Below are 22,227 nucleotides of genomic sequence, written 5' to 3' on the forward strand. Positions count from 1 at the left end.
AAGATGGTATTAAAGTGGCAAATTCTTCCAGAACCTCTTTAACAACGCTTGACGGTAATTTAACGGTTTCTAAAATTTTACGACGCGTGACGGTACGGCTTTTGGTAAACAAGTACAACTGAAAAATAATAATAAATATTAGTAAAGGAAAATTTTTCAATGGCTTGTATTTATTATTATCTGGTGACTTACAATGTAATCCCTGGCCGCTCTCATTAAGCTACCGGATATGCCTCCAGTCACAATTTCTTTAAAATATAAAATATCACTTTGTACAACCCAGCAACCTTGTACTAACACAGCAACTTGCTGAACTATTTTAAGATAATCTTGTATGTCATAATTATTTCCTAAATATTTTATAAGTTTAGAAAACTGAATCAGTCTTGCTGTAAAAAAAAAAAAAAAAAAGAAAAAAGAAAAGAAAATGAAAGATAATATAAACATTTCGAAATATATATTAGTTAATAACAAAACTGATGGAATTAAATTATTACTAAATATTTTATTGCAATTATAAAAATTTACTTACCTTGAAATAACAGCCTTTTAACTTTATCTAAAATTGGTAATGTTTTTAAAAGTCTAAGGGAATCACCATGAGAAGAACTTTTAATTTCATTTTCATCAACAATGCAAACATTTTGAAATATTTCATTCGCTTCAAATTTGATTTCCTTAGCTTTATCATTGGGTGTATTACAATACAATTTACAAAATTCAATCTAAAATGAAATGAAGTTTATCTCATGATTTACTTTTGTAAGAAAGAAATGATACAAAATTATTACTAGAGTTTAAAAAAAAAATATAAATAAAATATTTTACTCACTTCCGATTTATCAGTTCCTTTGCAATAAAAATTCGAAGTGTACCATGTTTCCTTTGAATTCATTTCGTTAATATAACTAAAAGATTTTTCTCTGGCTTTTCGAATTTTTTCCGATTCTTGTCTGGCAAATTTAACTGTGACTTGTTTGAGTTCTTCTTCTTCTTCTCCTGAATTATCTCCTGAAAAACAGTTTAAAAAATTTTTTTATTAGTTAACATATATATATATAAAATTAAATTTATTAAAATTTATTTTATTTAAAATACCTTCTAAATCTTTTGCTTCTTTTTTTAATCTTTTATCTCCTTTATCAATATATTTGAAAGAAGGTCTTAATAATGCGACATTTTTTAAAGGCGTCAAGTGCAATTCATTTTCGTGTAAAATTCCTACAGCCAAATTTTGGTCACTAAGTGAGCAACTTATATATGACTGTCTATCCATTATATTTCTAATAAAGATAAAAATAATTAATGTACTGTTGAATTCTCAAAAAAAAATTATATGAAAAGAGCAATTTAAAAAAAAATCACTTTGGAAAAGTAACTTCTTCTGGATTTTTGTTTATCGTATCCCTGCCATCCACCTTGATTGCAATTTGTTCGGCTTTACTCATTGAATAATTTGGACTACTTGTATTTTTCTCCAACTCTAACATAACCTCATGTGGATTTTGTTTTATACTGCATTTAATAACATTAGAATTATCAGTATTTAAACCATTATGCTCCAGAGGATACTGATAAACAACTAGTTTTTCGGCTAAAGTTTGAGATAAAAACACAGGAATCTAAAAAGTCATAGTTAATAAATTAAGTTAATTTTATTTTTAAAAAAAAAGTAACAGTAAAATTCACACATACCTCTTTTAAAATAGGACTTTCTTCTTCATCGTCATCAGACTCATCTTCCAATTCATTAACAGAATTTTTAATCATTATTTTTATATATATTGCGAAATACAACAATAAAATTAATCTGCAAATTAACTCATGTCGAACTCATGTTCATTAAAATTAATTTTATTTGAAAAATTATTAAAAAAAAATATCGTAAAATTATTAAGTACTTTCTTTCATTATAATAATTAAATTAAAATTTTTTTTTTATTTTAAAAACATAATAAATACCTTTTAAAAAAAAAAAAAAAAATTAATAGTTTTTTAATACCACTTTATATATATTTCACGAGTAGTCGAAAGCAACTGACGTTATTTCTTGAAGTCATAGAGTAAAAAAATAGTATACTGTACTGTTTTGTACAGTAAATTAATATTATATTTAATCTACTCGTAATCCTTAGTGATATGTAATATTATACTTTCCTTAATTTTTTAACAATATTAATTTCTTTATAGTTTTAGTAATTTACTTTACAAATAAATTTTTATGTTTGTTATTGAAATTTTCTTTTATACATGATTTTTTTATTGCTCATATCATTTTGTATGCTTTTTAGTCATGCTACTTAATTGTCAAAAAAATAATTAATTGTAATGTTTCAAAGGTAAATTTTTGGTATAAGTTTATTAATATTATAAATTTTTCCTTTTTATAATTAACCTGATTTTAACCTTTTTTTTTTGTTTTACATTTTATTGTCTAGAATTTATCGTCCTGAACTTAGGTTTTATAGTGTCATGGCTAATATTTTGGACCAGTATGAAGAAGCATATCAGAAATTCACAGTTTCGAAAAATGTTCCGGTATTTTTTATATTTTACTTAAAGGTTTATTTCGTTGGAAATACTACGTTTTATTTTTTATTGGTTTTTGTTGGTTCTTTCACTTTTAGAAACATGGATTTATTGATATGAAATTAGAAGATGACACTCCTATATTTAGTAAAAAAAGGGTGAATTTTTCACCTCCAGATACAATATCTCACATGGCAGTGGGAAGCGACATAATTATAATAGCTATGAATAATGGAATTTTGCTAAGAATTAATTTAAGAAATCCAGATAATCCTGAAGGTATAAGAAATTATTACCTATTGTTTAGTACTCATTCTGGTTTAAGTATAGACATTTATAAAATGTTTTACAGAAATTGATTTATCTAAGTATTCTAATATGAAGTTAACTAATGTATTTCTCGATCCAACTGGTCAACATACTCTTTTAAGTTTAGAATCGAAAATGTATGATGTTCCATCTGAAATGCTTTATCTTTCAAAGTCAAATTCAAAACTAAAGCATGTAAGATTTATTAAGTGTACATTTTTATTGTTAAAATAAAATGCCCTTTATTTTAAAATTGAAATTAATTTTTTTAGTTCACCAAAGCCCGCGGTCTTCAAATAACTGCTATTGCTTGGAATTACATAAGCCAGTCGAAATCTTCAAGATGTCCTATTTTATTAGGTACATCCAAAGGGTCTTATTTTTGAAACAGAAATCTCTTATGAAAGTGAAGAGTTTGTTTAACAGTGGATTGGAAGTAATATTGGAAACAAGTAATGCATCAAAACTTAAATAATAATGCCTTTGAGCTTTTCTTCATTTTTTTATTGAGTTTCTTTCTGCATTTTCAGGTGTTTGATATCGGAAAAGGAATAGACACACCAATAACTGGTTTACACATATACAGGATACCTGGAAAAGATAAATATTTTATATTGGTAACAACTGCAACCAAGCTTTATCAATTCAAAGGAACAACTACTGATGATAAACCAGTTTTGCAACAAGTATTTAAAACTTATTTAAATATGCCTGAAAAATTTGAAACTGTACCTTGTGGAAGTACAATTGCTTCAAAGCTTGATGTTTATTACAATAATATAAAAGAGGCACCTAAAAGATTTGCTTGGTTAACAGCAAATGGCATTTACTATTCCAATGTAGGGTTGATTTTCAAATTTATTTTTATCGCATTCTTAGTTTTGCAACATCATTTGACGCCATTTATTTTTTTTTTTAGATTGATCCAAATTCCGATGAAGATATCAAACTGGAAAACTGTGATTTATTAAAGTTTAATCAAGACAATGATTCCATTCCTAAAAGCTTTGTTTTAACAGAATTTCACATATTGTTGTTGTATTCTGATCACGTGACTGCTTATTCTTTATTAAATCAGCAAGTTGTTTTTGAAGATTATTACATTGAAGTAAGACATGAATTATTCCTTTAAAAAAAAAGTGTAAAAGGTGAAGATTTTAATTATTGTTTATTTTTAGAGTTATGGTCAATTGGGTAATATAAACAGAGAGCCTTGCAAAGGAACAATTTGGTTATTTACGGAAAAAAACGTTTTCAATTATAAAATAATACAAGAAGATAGAAACGTTTGGCAAATATACGCGGATAGGGGAGAATTTGAATTGGCAAAATTTTTTTGTAAAGGAAATCCCGTTTATTTGGATCAAGTTACGTTAAAGCAAGCGGAATCTCTTTTTCAAGAAAAAGAATATGAGAAAAGCGCCGAACATTATTCGAATATAATGTCAGTATCATTTGAAGAAATAGCTCTCAAATTTTTACAAATTTCCGAAATTAATTCATTAAAAATATTTCTCAATTCAAAATTGAAAAATTTAAAACAGGATGATAAAACGCAAATAACAATGGTTGTTGTTTGGTTAATTGAATTATATTTGAGTCAACTGGGTACGTTAAGAGAAAAAAATAAAGAAAACACGGATGAGTACAATGACGTGCAAAAAGAATTTGATGAATTTATGACTGTGCCTGAAGTTGTTGAATGTGTTAAAAACAACAAAGGGACGGTGTATGATTTGATGGCAACTCACGGAGATGGAAGAAATTTGATTCAACTGACAATCAGCAATCAAGATTTTGAAAAAGTTATAAGGCATCATATATACAAAGGTGATTAATTGAATCCAAAATCCTTTTCAAATGCATAAAAAGAATTTGGTGTTTACATTATTTAAAATTGCAGATAATTATGAGGAAGCCCTACAAGTATTGAAAAAAGCTTGTCTCACGAGAAAAGATCTTCTTTATCATTTCGCTCCTACTCTCATTCAAGTTATTCCAAAAGAATTGGTGGCACTTTTAATTCAACAGGGAAAAAATTTAAATCTTTCAAAATTATTACCAGCCTTATTGATGTGCAATGAAGATTCATGGGCTAGTTTAGAAGCCATCGAGTATTTAGAATTTGCAATTTACAAACTTCAGTGCACAGATCAAGCTTTTCACAACTACCTTTTATCTCTGTATGCTAAATTCAAGCCTCAAAAATTAAAGCAATATTTGGCTGCTCAAGGTTTGTGATGACAAAACTTAATACGGTTTAGCCCCCCCTCAAAAAATAAAAGTTATTAAAACTAAAATATACATTTTTTTCTTTTTAGGACAGGATGCCTCGGCTGTTAATTATGATATTCATTATGCATTAAGATTATGTCAGGATCGTGGTCTCACCGAGGCTTGCGTTCAACTATCCGCTCTTTTAGGTCTTTGGGAATCTGCTGTAGATTTGGCTTTGACAGTGAGCGTGGAACTCGCAATAAAAACAGCTAATTTGCATCAAAGCGATCCAGAATTGTTAAAAAGACTATGGTTAAAAATAGGTAAAAGAAAAATTACAATGTCCTCCATATTGGAAAATAATTACTTTGCAAACAAATAATTTTGTTTTTTTTTTTTTTTTTTTTTTAGCCGAATGCGTCATAAAAGACAAAGACGATATAAAATTTGCAATGGAATTTTTAAGAAAATCCGAAATATTAAAAATAGAAGATATTTTACCTTTTTTTTCCGATTTCGTTACGATCGACGATTTTAAGGAAGCCATTTGCACGTCGTTAAAGGTTCGTTAATTTCACAGAGTAAAAAAAAAAAAAAATGTTTCTTTTTAATACGAACCCGGAAAACGAAAAAAAGTTTTTGATGTTTTTCTCGCAGGAATACAATCAACACATTCAAGATTTGAAAGAAGAAATGAACGAAGCGACGAAATCTGCGGAAATCATTTTGCAAAAAGTTTCTGCATTCAAACACAGATATTCCGTTATAAAGGCTAGTGATATTTGCTCACTGTGCGAATTACAATTACTTTTTAGACCATTTTACATATTTCCCTGCGGTCACTATTTTCATTCCGATTGTTTAATAACCGAATTATTACCGTTACTACCCACCGAACCGAAAAATAAATTATTGGATTTGCAAAAACAATTGAATCAACTTTCGTCGGGTCAACAAATGGATAACATATCGATAAATTCCGTGGCAGCAACCAGAGACGTGGTTAAAGCAAACATCGACAACATTGTAGCATCCGATTGTTATTTTTGCGGGGATTACATGGTGGATTCGATCGATAAACCGTTTATATCGGAAGCCGATTACGGTCGAGTAATGAAAGAATGGGAGTAACAATCTAACAATCGATTCGAACAAGTAATAAAGTTCTGTACCTTGAACTAGTCATTGTTACTATTATTATTATTATTATTATTATTATTATTATTATTATTATTATTATTATATAAAAATTTAGTTATTGCTTTAATGTAATTATATTGAAAAAAAAAAAATCATGTACGATCATCATCGAAAAACCTTTTTTTTAAAAAAACTTGTTAATTTTTTTTGTAAAAGAAAAAAAAATTTAATTTAAAAATATACAAAATTTACTCACATAAATGAATTTTCAATTGATTTTTATCCCCATTAAAAAAAAAAAATCCAATAAAATAAGCGAGCTGTGGATTAGTTTGTCCGCCATATTTGATTTTAAATCTCCCAAATAAAAACAAAATGTTTTTATCGTTATATAAGAAATTCCGAATCGAAAATTGGGAAAATATTAATAAAAACTCGATTTATTAATTAATTATTATTATTATTGACTTATCGTAAAAATGTACTGAATAATAATAATAATAATGAATTTAAAAAAATCAAGTCGGATATTTATTAGAGCGTAATAAAAAAAAAACGTATTAATTCTCCGTTTAAAAAAGCTAAAAAGCTAAAACTATTTTTAAATAATTGCTTTTTTTTTTTTATTTCCTACGTTAAAATTATTTTTTTATGTCGCACACATCAAAATTCAATAAAAAAAGAAAAAAAACTGAAAATGACCTTCCACAGACAAACAAGTGAGAATTGACATTTAAACATCCTTTCTCTCTCTCTCTCTCTCCTCCCCCCTCTCTCTCTCTCTCTCTTTTCATTTTATTTATTTTATTTTTATTTTAGAGAAAAAAAGTTTAATAAAATAATTTTAAAAATATATAAAATAAAATAAAATATAATACTTAAAATTATGTTTTATTTATTTATTTATTTATTTTATTGTTAAATTGAAAAAAAAAAAAAAAAAAGAAAAAAAATAATTAAGCATTTTAGCAAATACATTTTAAATACTATATATATATATATGAATTGAATTTTAAAAAACAGTACAATGGAAAAACTCTTTTATATATATATATTAGACATGGATACCAAACATTTTAAATTATTTTATCGAAATTTTTTTTACTTTTAACAACAAACTCAACCAATTTCTTTATCTATTTATTATTTAAAAAAAAAAAAAAAAAAAATTATGTATTTATAAAATAAGTGATAATGATAATAATAATAATAATAATAATAATAATAATAAATTTTTAATGATTTTAAATGCAAATTTATCATTGGTTGAAGTAATTAAAGGCTAAACACATATCCATGTGGGGGAAAAAACGAACGAACGAACGTTTGTTAAAACCTAATTTATTTATTTATTTATTTATTTATTATTTAATAACTAATTAAAATAAAAATAAAAAAATTGTTACGTGTACATAAAAAATAAAAGAGAAAATTTTTTAAGCCAACTTTTTTATTTAAATAAAATAAAATAAAATAATTAATTAAATTGAAATGAAAACGGTAGGCGCTAAATATTTATATATATATAGGTATGTAAATAATGAAATAATAATCATTTAATTATTATTATTATTATTATTATTATTATTATTATGTAACTAACACCGACAATACACAAAAAAAAAAAAAAAAAACAAAACTAATATATATTTGTATATATATATATATTTATAAATATATATAATTAATTATTATTATTATTATTTTTATTCCTTACTTCCTTCTTTCCTTCCTTTCTTTCTTCCTTCCTTCCCTTCCCTATTTCCTAAAATCTCAAACGTTTCCTTTTCATTCTTCTTTTTTTTCCTTTTTCAATTCCTGACCGGATTCTTTGACAACCTTCATGACGTCAACTTCCACATTTTGATTATTTTCCTTTTTATCATCATTATCCGTTGGAGTGTTTTCTTTGACCGTTTTATCCGTTTCCGTCGATTGAACCGAATCGGATTCTGCCACGTTTTTCTCGTCTTTCTCTTCTTTCGAGTTGACGGAAGAGGAATCTCCTTCGTTTTCGCCCGCGGGTACTTTATTTTCTAAAGTGCTGATGCATCGTTGAATGCTTTTTATCGTGTCCTTCCTAGCTTGCCTCACGTTTTCCTTACCCTCCGTGTCGATATTGTCTAGTAAAAGTAATTGTCTGGTCAACAGCTCGTCCAACAGTAAGTACTGCTTGTCGGCCCTCGAATTTCCATTGAATGATTCTACTTGTTTCATCAGCTCTTCAACTTCTTTTTGAATTACTTGCACTCTTTCGATCGGATCTTTGATGGGTTCTGGCTTTGGTTGCGGTGCAGGTTTCGAATCGGTTTCGTCCGGTTTAGCCGTCGGTTGCGGTTGAGATTGTTGAGGAAATTGTGGCTGAGAGGGTTGCTTTTGATGCGGTGGAGTTTGTGGTTTTTGACCGTGCGGATGCTGATTGGCATACATGTTATCTTGGTATCGGTAGTTTTGTTGCGGATGCTGTTGCTGTTGCTGCTGCTGCTGTTGTTGTTGTTGATGATGCTGTTGTTGAGGCACGAATTGTTGCTGAGGCATAAATTGAGAGGATCCAAAATGTTGCTGAGAAGGTCCGAAATGTTGTTGTTGCGAGGGTCCGAAATGCTGTTGGGATGGTCCAAAATGCTGTTGCGAGGGTCCGAATTGTTGCTGAGAAGGTCCGTAATATTGTTGCGAAGGCGAAAAATGTTGCTGGGGTGGCACATACTGCTGGTAGTGATGAGCGTACTGCTGATTCGGAGGAGTGGGAGTTCTTTCCTTATGGCCAAATCTTGGAGAGTGTCTTTGATAAGCGCCGAAATCTCGAGGCAAACGCCCATCAAAGCTAGGTTCTCGAAATGATTCCGCTCCAAAATTCGTGGCCGTGTCTATATTTGTATTTAGTAAGGGCGCATCTCGGCCTTCCACCTGAATGGGTATCACGCGAACGTTGGGCGAATTGTTTGACTTGTGCTGCGCATTATCCGGAGTATTTCTTCCAGATTTCTGATTGGCGGGATCTTGACTTGGATCATGCATTATGGGTATTTCGCATTTCGTGACAAATCTCTGAGGTTTTTCGTTGGCTCTATGATCAGGAGGAGCTGACATAGACCTTTGCTGCCTTTCTTCTTTCAACAACACTCCCGGTCCAAGCGGTACTGTGTTTCTCAATCCGAAATTCGTTAGGTTTTGTTGGGGTTCGTTGATTTCAGGAGGAATTTGATTTGAACTACTACTTCCTTCTTGACTCAGATTTTCCTGTCTTTCTGTATTCAAACCTCTGCCTTGCCTATTGGGGGAATCCTTAAAATTTTCATCCCATGGAGGTTCTTTTAATTGATCGGCAAATTCTGGATGACGAGCTGCTATTTCATCCAAATACGATCGCAAATTTGTTCTTTTCCGATCATCAGCAAAGGGAAAACCCTAAAAATTTAACGGAAAAAATATTTTCATTACAATTATCAATAAAAAAAAAAACAAAAAAAAATGGGGTCGTTAAAATTGCAATTTTTTATTCTCCTCAGAATAAATTCGAATTGTGCGAGTCAAAATCCCAAAAAAAAAATGAATAATATCAATTAAGTTATTAAATTTTCACAGCAGCAGAAGAAACTAATTGATTGGGTCAAAACTAAAACTCAGTCAGTCATTCTATATATATATTTACTACACTCCGGTGGTTTTCAAACACAGAACCTGTTACTACAATAATAATAATAATAATACCCAAAAATCAAATTTAACAATATAGATGCTCACAAGGATATAATTATTATTGACATTAAAATACACAAATTTTTTATTATTCAAAATAAAATTTGGATTGAATCCAATATCGTAGAGATAAGTCAACTTTGAAGACGAATTGTATGTAAATGTGAAAGTATATATATATCGTGTGGGAAAACACGCACACACACACACACACACACACGCACACAGTCAATCTAATTATTATTATTTTACGTCAAAAAAAAAAAAAAACATTTTGACCAAATAGTTTAGTTTGAAAAAAAAAAAAAATTGTAATTTCATAAATCCGTGTAATATTATTATTATTATTATTCGCCATGACAACCAATCAATTATTAATAATTGCTTATTTGCAACAAAAAAAAAAAAAAACCATTTTAAAGAGCTTCAAAATAATAAAAATTAAGGAAAAATTAAATAATAATAATAATTTAATTTTTTTTTTATAGAAACGATAATGATGATGATATTATGAGATACAATGTCGGGTACAAATCGGGTACAAAATTTAAATATAAAAAAAAAATAAATTTCCAAACGTCTTTTTATTAAATCTGTAAGGGAATAATGTCTCAAATAACGGCACATTAATGTCAACTCATCAAAAGAATCCATTTTGAACATTTGTGGGTGTATCATCTACCTTTTTCCTTTTTTTAATTAGAAAGTTAATTTTTTACGACATTGCTCCCCACAATATAAATTCAAGTACAATAATATACGTTTTATAAACTTTCACTACAAAAAAAAAAAAAAAAAAATAATAATAATAATAATAATAATAATATGTCTAATACATATATATGTATTTTTCATTTGAAGATATTTGAAAAAAGTTGTCAAACTACTAATTTTTTTTAAAGGTAAAAAAAAAAAAAAAAATTTATAAATAACTTCGTAACTCACTCGCGTTTCGAATGACGTCACTTTTGTTACGTCACAACGACGTTTCTTTGAAAAATTTTTTTTAATACACATTATTTTTAATGAGAAATAAAACGTGGTGGTATGGTACCATCACCATCATTACCCCCACCACCACCACCACGACAAAAATTCATTATCATTATTATTTTGATCCCACATATGATATTTCACATTTTAAAAAAATTAATTACTTATTTATTTATTTTTTGTATCAAGCATTAATAATAATAATAATAATAATAATAATGGTACCAACTCACCGATTCGTTATAATTTGGACACGATGATGAATTATCAAGTGCCACATCCATTATTGTCTTTATTTATTTATTTATTTAATTAATTTTACCGTCAAATTTTATTTATTTAATAATTCTATTACTTATCAAATATCTATCTATATAATAAATATATAAAAAATAGAAAAATAAAAAAATTAATAAAATGTTGTCGCGGGCAATTTTTTTTTTTTTTTTTTAAAAATAAAACTCTCGTATTATATTATTTTAAAAAGTTTTGCAATCATAAAATAAAATGCAGGTCAAACAACAAATTTCCGATATATAAAATGCTTTTAATAAAATTAATTTTTTTTTTTTAATAAATAAATAAAATAAATAAATCTATAGGTAGAAAAGTTTTTTGTTTTTCAATTAAAATAAAACGTCTAAAAATACATTTAAAAAAAAAATCATATGACATATAATATACTACATTCATTCTCTTTCCAGAACGAATAGAAAGAAAGAAAGAAAAGAAGAAAAAAAAAAAAAAAAAGAAAAAATAAGAAAAAAAAAAGAAAAAGAAAAAATCTAAAAATAATAATTTTTTTTTTTTTGAAAGAGAGAGAGAGAGAGAGAGAACAAAGTTTTGCATCGTTTCTTTTCCTTCGTAATTTATCGACGCCATACATTTATTTTTATTTTTTTTAAAAATTATATTATTATTATTATTATTATTATTTTTTCTACTAAAATTCGGTTAAATTTTTTTTTCGTAAAGGACACAAAAAAAATAAATAAAAAATAAAAATTTTTCTTATGCCCTACTCGTCAATTTTAATTTACAAAAATCGTACTAATTAAAAAAAAAAAAAAATAGTACGTGGAACAAAGATTAAAATTTTAAATATACAAATAATAATAATAATAATAATAATTAATATTATTATTTTGAGATTGTTCGAGATCATTCTCTGCATTCTACAAGGTTAAAATATGAATTTTTTTTTTTTTTGAATACCTTGAGGCGATGACTCAGAATATACAAAAAAAAAAAATCGATACCATGGCATTTATTTATAATATCGTTTAAGGTATACAAAAAAAAAAAAAAAAAAAAAAAACTGACGAGTAGAACAATCTAGAAAAATTCGAAATTAAAAAAAATTCAAAATTATTTCGTCATATTTAACAAAAAATTTAAAATAACTTTTAGGAGAAAATTTTTTTAAAGAAATTGCACAAAGATAGATAGATATAGAGAATACACAAAAAAATGTAAAAATAAATTCATTAAAAGCATTTCACAAATTTTAAATCTAATTTTTTTTAAAAAAAAAAAAAAAATTAATAATAATAATAATAAAATTTTACTCGATGAAATACAAATAATAATAATAATAATAATAATTAAATTTATTCTCGCACTAAATTAACAATAAAAATAAAAGATTCACACAACGAGAGAAATCACAGACTGATTTCACGTTTCGGTCTATAAGAAAAATAGAAAAAAACGATTGTGTGGGTTGTGAACCTGGATTTCCTATTTTGTTAATATCTCCTTAATTTTTTTTTATTATTTTTTTCTTCCGGACATTATTACAATTAAAGACGCAACCTTTTTTTTTTTTAAATGTATAAAAATAATATAAATAAATAAATAAATTCCAATGATATTTATAATATTAAAAAAAAAAAAAAAAAAAAAAAAAATTGCAATTATATTTAAATTTTGATTTGAAATTTTTTTGTATAAGGAAATTGTTTATTTATTTAAACGTAGTTTTATAAAGGACACCACCACGACTTTTTTTTCTTATATATATTTAAATACAATTAAAATAAATAATATAAAAATATATATAGAAAAAAAATTCAATATGATCGAATCAAATTTTTACTGTTCCAACAATACCAACAGAAAAAAAAAAATAAAAACATTTGAAATATTTTAAACACATTTACCACCCAATTATTCTTTTTTTGTAAATCATTTTGTAAAAATTGTGATAATTCTTGTTTAATATTTAAAAATTATTTCCCTTACAATATTAAACTCGATTCAATATAATATTTCCTTTTTTTTTATCGTTAAGTTTACCTAGTCAAACTATTTTCAAAATTTTTCTTTACTTTTACTCGATTTTAATTATTATTATTATTATTTCACAAAGTAAAAAATTTGACTTTTGCATTTGCAATTGTAAACTCGGCTTTTTCTTTTGAATTTAAAAAATTTTACAAATGTACAAATGCAAATATTATTATTCACCCCCAAGTAAATAATCAATAATATATGTTGCGTTAAAAAGTTGTTTTTTATGGTTTCAATAATCATTTTGTCGAATCAAACAGAACATATTGCTTTTTCCTTTTTTTTTTTTACGACTATAAGATTAAATGTTAGAAATGTTAAAAATTAAATTTTTCAAATGGCAAAACATAAAAAAAAAAAAAAAAAAATGAAAAAAATATCAACAGTAACGATAAATTAAAAATATCAAATATCACTCAATGATTTATAAAATGCATATACGAATTCATTATTTTTAATAAAAAAAAATTCATACGATTTCAAATTTCTGTTAAAAATTTACTGCAAATATTATTTTAAAAGGTAATCCATTGAAAACAGGCCCTTAAATAAACTTAAGGAATTATATATTTATGTTTAAGATTAGATAAAAGATCAAAACAGAAAAAAAAAAAAAACAGTTTTAATAAAACTAAAAAAATCAAGGTTCTTTAAAATATAAGATAAATCCAAAAAAAAGTTAAAAAGCTATGCTATTTGAGACATTAATGTTTTTAAAAAAAAAAAGATTAATCATATTTAGAAGTAATTAATCTATGAAATGCATTCAAATTTCTTGCACAATTTTACCCCACATAAAACATCATATTTAGAAATGAATGATAAAGCGTTTCACCGCATTTGCATACACAAATAAAATATACCTTAAAATGTGTATGCATGTGTCCGTCCGCAATTTTATGTGTGTACATAAAACTGTGCTTAAAATCAAAACCTTTAATATCACACGTACACACACACAATATCGTTTTCAGGTAGGGTTGCTTACCCTTCGAAAGCCAGTTGGATTATTTTGTCTTTGCCTCCATGACGGTGTATCAAAAAACATTCTTCTATCGGGATCTAAATCACTTGCCAATTCATTTAAAATTTCTTCACCCGATTTACCCCAAAGCCTATCTGATAATTTCGAATTATCACGGGATGTGAACGGCATAACTCAAGTTTAAACTTACCGAAGATGAACACTTAATAATAAATCAAATAATCCTGAGCACTGCAGAAATATCCAATTTTTACACAACCTTGAAACAGCCTAAATCATCCGACAGAGGTCAGTATAAAATACTTTAATTATTTTAATTTAAATAAATAAATAAAACAATTATTGTATTAATAATAATAACAATAAATTACAAAATGTTAATTCAATATAAATTAAAAAAAAAAAAAAAATTAAAGAAAACGATCACTTAGAAACGAGTTTTCACGAAATCGTATTCTTCATTGAGCCATTTTACAGTGCATGCAACTTAAGAATAAAAAATTTCTTTGACAGGGAAACAATCCCGATTAAAATTCCCTGCACTCTTCAACGCAAATATTAAAATGATAAAAAACATCTTATATATATATATATATATAACGATAATATAAATTTATAAATATTATAATAATATATGTTTTAAAATTAATTCCCATTTAAATAATATAAATTAATATCATACAATTATTATTGCGAGAATAACAAATTTTTGATACTTTATTTAAAAAAATTTATTAAAAAGTAACAACAAAACTCGATAAAAAAATTTTTTTATTTAATTTATTAATAGTTTTAAATAATTGATAAAATGAAATTTTTTGTTTTTAATTTTTTTTTTTTTTTTTTTTTTTTTTTAAACGTTACAAATAATAATAATATAAAAATTTTCAACTATATTAACATTTTTTCACTTAAACAATATAATATTTCTATTAAAACTTATAAATGAGATGATTTGGAAAAGATTACTTTTTACACTTAATTTTGCACATTAAAATAAAATATCAAATCACTTACAAATTGCATATAAAAAATTTAAAATTTTTTTTTTTAATTATGGCTTTTTATTGATTCAAATAAGAATCTTATATAATTTTTTTTTTAATTGTCATATAGCGTAAAAACTAAATTGTCATGGAAAATGTAAATTACCTAAATTTATATCATTTTTTCATTTTAAAATCAATTTTTTATGTAAAACAAAAAAAAAAAATGATTGTGTAACACATTAGATATATTTCTACTATTATTTTCTTAGATTTTTTTTATAAAATTGGTATAATTTTTATAATCAAAATTTTTGATTTTTATTACTAAAAAAAAAAAAAAATTTTTTTTTTCAAATTATTTGATACAAAAATTTGTGCTCAAATTATTCATATAATAATTAAGCTTAATGATATTACTTTACACTTATATGTGATTACTAATTTTTTAGTAAATATATGCAGGGCAATGTTATCATGAATTTTTGGGGGAAGGGGGGGGGAATTTTTAAACACATTTTATCAAGCATAATACAAACTGGATTCCGACTTGTATTGTATGTTTAAAAGTAAAGGCAGGAAATTACAAGAGTATCTTCATTAAAGTCATTTATGGCTTCTGGAACACAATTTTAAACTACATTCTGGATCCTCTTTGTTGCAATACCTAAAATTTATTAAATAAATATTTTTTATATTAATATTACCATCATCAACATCATTTAATATTGTTAAAATTAAAAATAAAATTAGTGTAAATTTTTAATTAATAAATTTTTTATTAATGACTAACCTTTGCTCTGTCTGTGGCTTCAGTCTCTTTTGTATGGTTTAAAACTGAGCCATATTCTCTAGAAACAACACATAAAAATTCAGCATGATCTTCAGTTCCATAATTATACTGAGAACCAATATTAATAAGCTGCTCAAATTTCCATCCATCGGACATTGTTGAAACCATCTAAATTTAATATAAAATTTTGTATTCAAATAAATAAAATCTTTTCATTACAAATAAATACAATTTGTTTTTTTTTTTTTTTTATTATTACCTGTGTAACCTCATCTTCATGACATTGAAGTACTCTGTAAACATGCTTTTTAGAATCTCTGAGTACATGAGTATCTCTAAGGCAAATTCTTTCCTTTACTAACTTTATAAGTTCTGTAATATTATAAAATTCAGCTTCCTCTAAAACACCTTCTTCTGCAAGGCCCTTATTGATAACAAGTTTTCCATGCCTCAAATAATTTAAAACCGGACTGAAATATGTGGGATCTCTATCAATTAGATAGGCACCCGTTTCATCCTGAAAATTTTATAAATAAAAAAATTTACTGCATTTAAGAGTATATTAGTAAATATTGCCACCTACTTACCCTATCTGAAATAAGATCCGAATCCTCTTGGCATAATCTGTATAAAAAAGATTTTTGATCTCTGGCTAAAGTAGTTTTAGTTGTTAAAAAAACAGTTCCTCCAACGTTCAGTCTCACCCACTGCTTATTAAAGCTTTTATCATTATAAATACAATTAGTAGAATTGTTTAAAACCTTATCACCATCATCCGCCATGATTTGATAAATTAAAAATTAAAGAATAAATTGAGTTTTTTTTTTAACTTTTTGTACTAATTATTAATAAAAAGTTCCCATCCCAACCAAGCGAAAAGACCGAAAAATAATTTAACGGGTATTATTACTAATAAAAGTAAAAAATAATATTCACTCGTAGAAAATCATCAAGCATTTTCCCCACTGTCATTTACATGAGTTTGGTGCCACGAAAACCATGTCGCCACTTTATCATAGATATTTTCCTTTGGTATTCGTAAAAGTAGAAAAAAAATGAACGCGTTGAACTACGACGACGCCATTTTATTGTAATATTTAGCTTGTATTTCATTCTTAATTTTGAGAATGTTTATTTATTAATTATTTATACATTCAAAATAAGTGTTGTTGAAATTGATTAAATTTAATTAATAATAGTGTTACAGTTTTTTAAAATTTATTTTCAACGTTATAAAATCCTTTAAATTGCGTAGAAAGTACGATTGAACAAGTTTTTTGCATGTTTAAACGTCACATATTGCTAATAATTTCAATTATTTTAAAGTAATTTTAATATATTATTCGGTGTAAAGTTGAATCAAGATCTTGTATAAAAGGCTTTATAGGTGTCTAATTTTCCTAAGGCTCCCGACCTGAGAAAATATTTAATGTTTTAATTTTAGCTATCTTTAATTTATAATCGAAGTGTTAGCAATATTCATTATCTTAATGTTTTTTTTTTTTTTTTTTTTTTACAAATTTTGTTTTCTTTATGTGTCAAATTTAAATGATAAGTTTGAATTTTTTTTTTTTTAAAAAACATAAAATTAATTGAGTATTGTTTTTTTTTTTTTATTAGTACTAAGAACACTAAAAATGAAAATTATATCGTAATTTAGTAGCAGGAAGTATAAATAATTAAATAAGTTACAAATTTCATAATTTATTTATTCTAATGGCCATTTGTTAAGATAATTACTAGGGAATTATTTTTCAAGTGCACATAAAAATAAAAGAAGATTTTTTTAAAATTGTATTTATGCACTCAAGGTTTAAAAGTAGTTGTACTAAATAAAAAATAGTAGAGGTAATTAGAAAGTGATTATGTGATTTATCATTATATTCACAATCATCTATATTAGTTGATATTACAGAGAGAGAAAAAAAAAAATGGGTGAAGATGATGCGCCAAATTTTAATAACAGAGATGAAGAAGTTAAGTATTGGAAGGAAACTGCATTGCAGCTAAAAATTAAAGTAGATGAATTAGAGAAAGAATTAATCGAATTTCAAGATAGTTCATCTCAATTAGAAAAAGAATTGGAAAAATCATTAGAGCATGCAGACAAAACAAATAGGGATTTAAAAACTAAATGTAATAGGTTGACATTGGATCTTGATTCCTGCAGAGTATTTATTTATTTTTTTTTTCAATTCATTATCATTTTGTAATTTTAATCAATTTTTTTTTCATCTGGATAACATTTTTAATTAAACATTTTTATTTATAACAATCTTAAAGGAAAAATATGAACAGCAGTGTCACCAGTCGAGTAAAGAAATAGGTGAACTCCAGCAAAGAATATCTGAATACATGCAAAACGAAGAAAAACTATTAAAATACATTAGAGACTTAGAACAAAAAAATGATGATTTGGAAAGAGCTGAACGTGTTATGATTGAATCGGTTAAAAGCATAGAAGCAAAATTAAATAGTGCAATCGAAAGAAATGCACTCTTAGAAAATGAAGTAGATGAAAAAGAGACCTTGAAAGCAATGGTTCAAAGACTCAAAGATGAACAAAGAGGTAATTTTATATATATATATTCATAAATTAAAAGTTTTTATTTTTAAATACAGTTATTCATGTATTTTTATTTACGATAACCTGTAATTGTAGATATGCAGCAAGATTTAAATAGGCAACAATGGCAGAATGTGCCGGATAATAATAAAATAATTGAAAGAAGAAGAAGCCCAGCTGAAATTAATAAAATGTCCATGGATAATCAATCTGCTCCTGCATCAATGAAAAGTAAGAAAAACAAAATTTATAGGCACGCTTTACCTTGTGAAAATTCCTTATCTTCTATGCATGATAAGTATAAAGAATCGTTAAAAAATAAAATGTGCTCATTTTCCAAAACAAAATGGAGTTCTTTAAATAACAAAAGTCGAATAGAATCGAATAATAATAGTAGTAATAATAATAATAATAATAGCAGTAGTATTAAATTAAAAGATAAACCTGAAAATGTACATAAAAACATGCGGGAAAAATATATAAAAAATATTCCAAGGAGTGTCAATAAAAGTAAATTTACATTAAATAATAAAAACATTGAAAATATAAATGGAAATGAATGTAGTTATGACCTTAAATATATCAATAAAAGGAATTTAAAATCATCTTCCCAAAACAATATAAATGAGGGAAACAAAAAAAAGTGTTCTTTTTCATTTATCAAATCAAAATCTAAAAAAAAAAAAATGGTAGAGGGGGAAAACGTTTAGAGAAGGTCATTGTTTGATTCATTGCCATTAAGAAAAAAAATATATATATATAATTTTTTGTTTTTAGTTAATTTTTTTATTATTATTTTAAGGAAGAAAAAGGTTTAACGTTCTAAAAAAAATTGAATTAAAAAAAAAAAATTACTTTTAATAGGTGATAAAGAACGTTTAATAATATTTTTATCATTATTACAAATCGAGTAGGAAAATAATATGAAAAATTCTCTAAATTTTATTTATTTATTTATTTATTTTAAAATGTTAATTTATGTTGTTATTTATTTAATTGTATTTTGTTTTTTAAATTGTTAGTAGAATTTGTTAGAGTATTAGAGTAAAAAAAAACTTTTTTTTTTTTCAATAAAAACGAGACTTTTTTTTAAGTCTTTCGAATCCCCACTCTCCCCCCCCCCCCAAAAAAAAAAAAGTAATAATAATAATAATAAAAAAATTAGTAGTTTCTTTTGTTGTTTTAAATTCAGACAAAAGACAAACACTGTAATTTTTTTTTTTTTTTATCAAATTTTATTATAGAATTCCTTAAACGCATTATTTTTTACTCTTTTCGTTTAATTTATTTATTTATATATATATATATATTAAATGTTGAAATTTTATTATTTTGTTACAAAAAAAAAATTGTATTGTTGTAAAAAAAATTTTTTTTTCTGCTTGCTTGCTTGCTTGGTTTTGGAAATAAAAGGGCAAAAAAAAAAAAAAAAAAAAAAAAAAATGTTTTGTTTTTTTTCGGGTGTACATAAATCGTATTTTTAACGGTGTTTTGTTTTGAATTGTTTTCTTTTTTTTTTGTTTTATTATTTGTTGTTTAACAATTATTTATATAACCGTATATATATATATATAATTATAAATAAATTAATTTTGATTTAATAATTAAAAAGTTTTTAAATTTGTTTTCATTTAATAAAGTTAAAGGAAAAAGAATGGGCATAAATTTTTTTTAGTTATTATGTGAGACTCGTTAATAAAATGCAAAATAAATAATTTTTTGTATTTTATTATTTATTTATAATAGTATAAAATAATATTTTCTGTATATATATATATTTTAATGAAATATTTGGTGATTGTTTATTTGTATAAAAAATTTTTTACTTATTAATATTATTTATATAATAAAATGATAAAATATTTTTTGTTTTTTTTTTTTTATTTGATCATCGTCTAACGGTTTTTAAATTGTTTTAAACAATAGAAACATTAAGCATAGATATATATATATGTTTATAGCCCCAGTAGAAATATTTATTTAAAATTTATTTAATTTAATTTATTTTATTTAATAAATAAGAAGTTTTATTTTGAAAATTATTTAATACAATTTTTTTTTCTTTTTTCATTTCAGTAGGATCTAGCGTTGGACAATTATCACCTCCCCATAGGATATCGGCAATTAATTTAGTAGGAGATTTATTAAGAAAAGTTGGGGTGAGTCTTAATAATTTTTTTTATTTATTTTTAATTAACCTTATTTATTTGTCATCGTATTATTATTATTATTATTATTATTATTATTATTATTATTATTATTATTATTCAACAACCATTTCAAATAACCTGCTACGAAATAAAAAAAAAAAAAAAAAAACTTGTTGATTAATGTACGATCAAATACGTTTCGTTAGCATGTTTTAACTTACATTTCGAATGTTTTCGAAATCTCCTTTGGTTATTATGTGTTATTTTATTTTAATAATTTATGTTTTCACGTGTCAGTTAATTATTATTATTATTATTATTATTATCGTTAAATTCGTTTTTTTATTTATTAATAATAATACGTTTTTATTTAACAGCAAATTTGATTTTTTTTTTTTTTTTTTTGTTTTGCATTTTAAACAGGAAGTTAGCCTTTGTCAAAATAAATGTAAAGAAAACCCCTTTTGCACATTTTTTAAAAAATTTATTATTATTATTATTATTATTATTATTGATTGTATATTATTTATTTATTTATTTTAAATCTTAAGGAAATTATTGGCTTTTCGCTTTGTGAACAAAAAAAAATTTATTTTTCAATCAATTTTTTTCATTTTTTGTTCATAGCACCATTTTCATTCCCACTTTTTATTTATTTATTTATTTACAAACTATTGATTTTGCTTTTAGTCTCTTTACTGTGCGATTGATTACACGTAGCTTAAATATACATAGTTGTTATAATAATTTAATGTTTATTATTATTATTATTATTTTTTTTTTTATGTATTATTTTTTTTGTTTCGGTTCGCTCTTGTCATCGTTACATATATGTATGTATGCGTGTGTGTGTGTGTTTATTTTATTATGCTCGTTATTATTATTATTATTATTATTATTAGATTAGGCATAATTATATATATATTATTTACCATTATTGTTATATTTGCACGTTTGAATAGCTTGAGAAATGGCTGTGCCCCGGTTGTAGCCGTGTGAAATGTAATTGTGGAGTTTATGAAGCACTATCGCCTACTACTCCGGTTCGATCCAACGCCATTTCGCAAAAAAGCCTTCGCACAGCCCGTTCATGACAACGGCTCGCTTCCTTAGGTCCGTTTTATATATATACATACATATATACATATATTATTATTATTATTATTATTAGTTTGTTATGGGTAAACAAAACTTTTTTGTTTTATGTTTTATGCACTTTTTTTTTTTTTTTTTTAACTCTTGCGAGCTTGCATTTTAATTATTATTATTATGTAATCCATGCACATTTTTTCTAATGTTTGTTTTAATTTTTTTTTTTTTTTTTTTCTAATCTAAAATTTTTTTTTGTGCGAAAAAAAAAAAAACTAATTTTCATCTTTTCGAAAAGTACAATTTTCCAGCTTGTTTGTTTGTTTTTCTGCACAAAATTTAATATAATTTTAGATCATTAAAAAAAAAAAATTATTATTATTATATTATTATTATTATGTTATTATCTGTTGGTTTAAGAGAGTAAAAACAAGAGTAATTTATCATTATTATTATTATTATACGTTAAATTTTTTTTT

At 24.8% G+C, this 22,227-nt stretch overlaps 6 protein-coding genes across 6 annotated transcripts; 2 read left to right on the plus strand and 4 right to left on the minus strand.

Moving 5' to 3' along the window:
- Positions 1 to 9: 9 nt before the first annotated feature.
- On the minus strand, positions 10 to 1,770 carry Phum_PHUM429300 (DNA-directed RNA polymerases III 80 kDa polypeptide, putative; the record flags this gene model as incomplete). Its single annotated transcript, XM_002429288.1, has 7 exons — positions 10 to 69; positions 193 to 389; positions 533 to 725; positions 833 to 1,011; positions 1,099 to 1,283; positions 1,366 to 1,622; positions 1,696 to 1,770. The coding sequence occupies 7 exons, from the start codon at positions 1,768 to 1,770 to the stop codon at positions 10 to 12; spliced, it is 1,146 nt and encodes a 381-aa protein (XP_002429333.1).
- Positions 1,771 to 2,328: 558 nt separating this feature from the next.
- On the plus strand, positions 2,329 to 6,186 carry Phum_PHUM429310 (vacuolar protein sorting, putative; the record flags this gene model as incomplete). The annotated part of the gene is made up of 11 exons (XM_002429289.1): positions 2,329 to 2,339; positions 2,439 to 2,538; positions 2,628 to 2,808; positions 2,882 to 3,033; positions 3,369 to 3,677; positions 3,758 to 3,946; positions 4,017 to 4,668; positions 4,742 to 5,071; positions 5,160 to 5,378; positions 5,467 to 5,618; positions 5,713 to 6,186. 11 exons carry the CDS (start codon positions 2,329 to 2,331, stop codon positions 6,184 to 6,186), a joined length of 2,769 nt encoding a protein of 922 aa, XP_002429334.1.
- A 1,797-nt stretch (positions 6,187 to 7,983) lies between these two features.
- On the minus strand, positions 7,984 to 11,171 carry Phum_PHUM429320 (Involucrin, putative; the record flags this gene model as incomplete). The annotated part of the gene is made up of 2 exons (XM_002429290.1): positions 7,984 to 9,603; positions 11,121 to 11,171. 2 exons carry the CDS (start codon positions 11,169 to 11,171, stop codon positions 7,984 to 7,986), a joined length of 1,671 nt encoding a protein of 556 aa, XP_002429335.1.
- Positions 11,172 to 13,689: 2,518 nt separating this feature from the next.
- On the minus strand, positions 13,690 to 14,335 carry Phum_PHUM429330 (uncharacterized protein; the record flags this gene model as incomplete). Its single annotated transcript, XM_002429291.1, has 3 exons — positions 13,690 to 13,722; positions 14,043 to 14,099; positions 14,168 to 14,335. 3 exons carry the CDS (start codon positions 14,333 to 14,335, stop codon positions 13,690 to 13,692), a joined length of 258 nt encoding a protein of 85 aa, XP_002429336.1.
- Positions 14,336 to 15,787: 1,452 nt separating this feature from the next.
- Positions 15,788 to 16,725, minus strand: Phum_PHUM429340 (BTB/POZ domain-containing protein KCTD5, putative; the record flags this gene model as incomplete). The annotated part of the gene is made up of 4 exons (XM_002429292.1): positions 15,788 to 15,817; positions 15,944 to 16,111; positions 16,203 to 16,460; positions 16,531 to 16,725. 4 exons carry the CDS (start codon positions 16,723 to 16,725, stop codon positions 15,788 to 15,790), a joined length of 651 nt encoding a protein of 216 aa, XP_002429337.1.
- Positions 16,726 to 17,874: 1,149 nt separating this feature from the next.
- Positions 17,875 to 20,836, plus strand: Phum_PHUM429350 (lis1-interacting protein nude, putative; the record flags this gene model as incomplete). Its single annotated transcript, XM_002429293.1, has 4 exons — positions 17,875 to 18,114; positions 18,227 to 18,512; positions 18,606 to 18,819; positions 20,596 to 20,836. 4 exons carry the CDS (start codon positions 17,875 to 17,877, stop codon positions 20,834 to 20,836), a joined length of 981 nt encoding a protein of 326 aa, XP_002429338.1.
- Positions 20,837 to 22,227: the final 1,391 nt, after the last annotated feature.

This window comes from Pediculus humanus, genomic scaffold (assembly GCF_000006295.1).
Source record: "Pediculus humanus corporis 1103172108195 genomic scaffold, whole genome shotgun sequence".
In the NCBI taxonomy this organism is placed as follows: Eukaryota; Metazoa; Arthropoda; class Insecta; order Psocodea; family Pediculidae; genus Pediculus; species Pediculus humanus.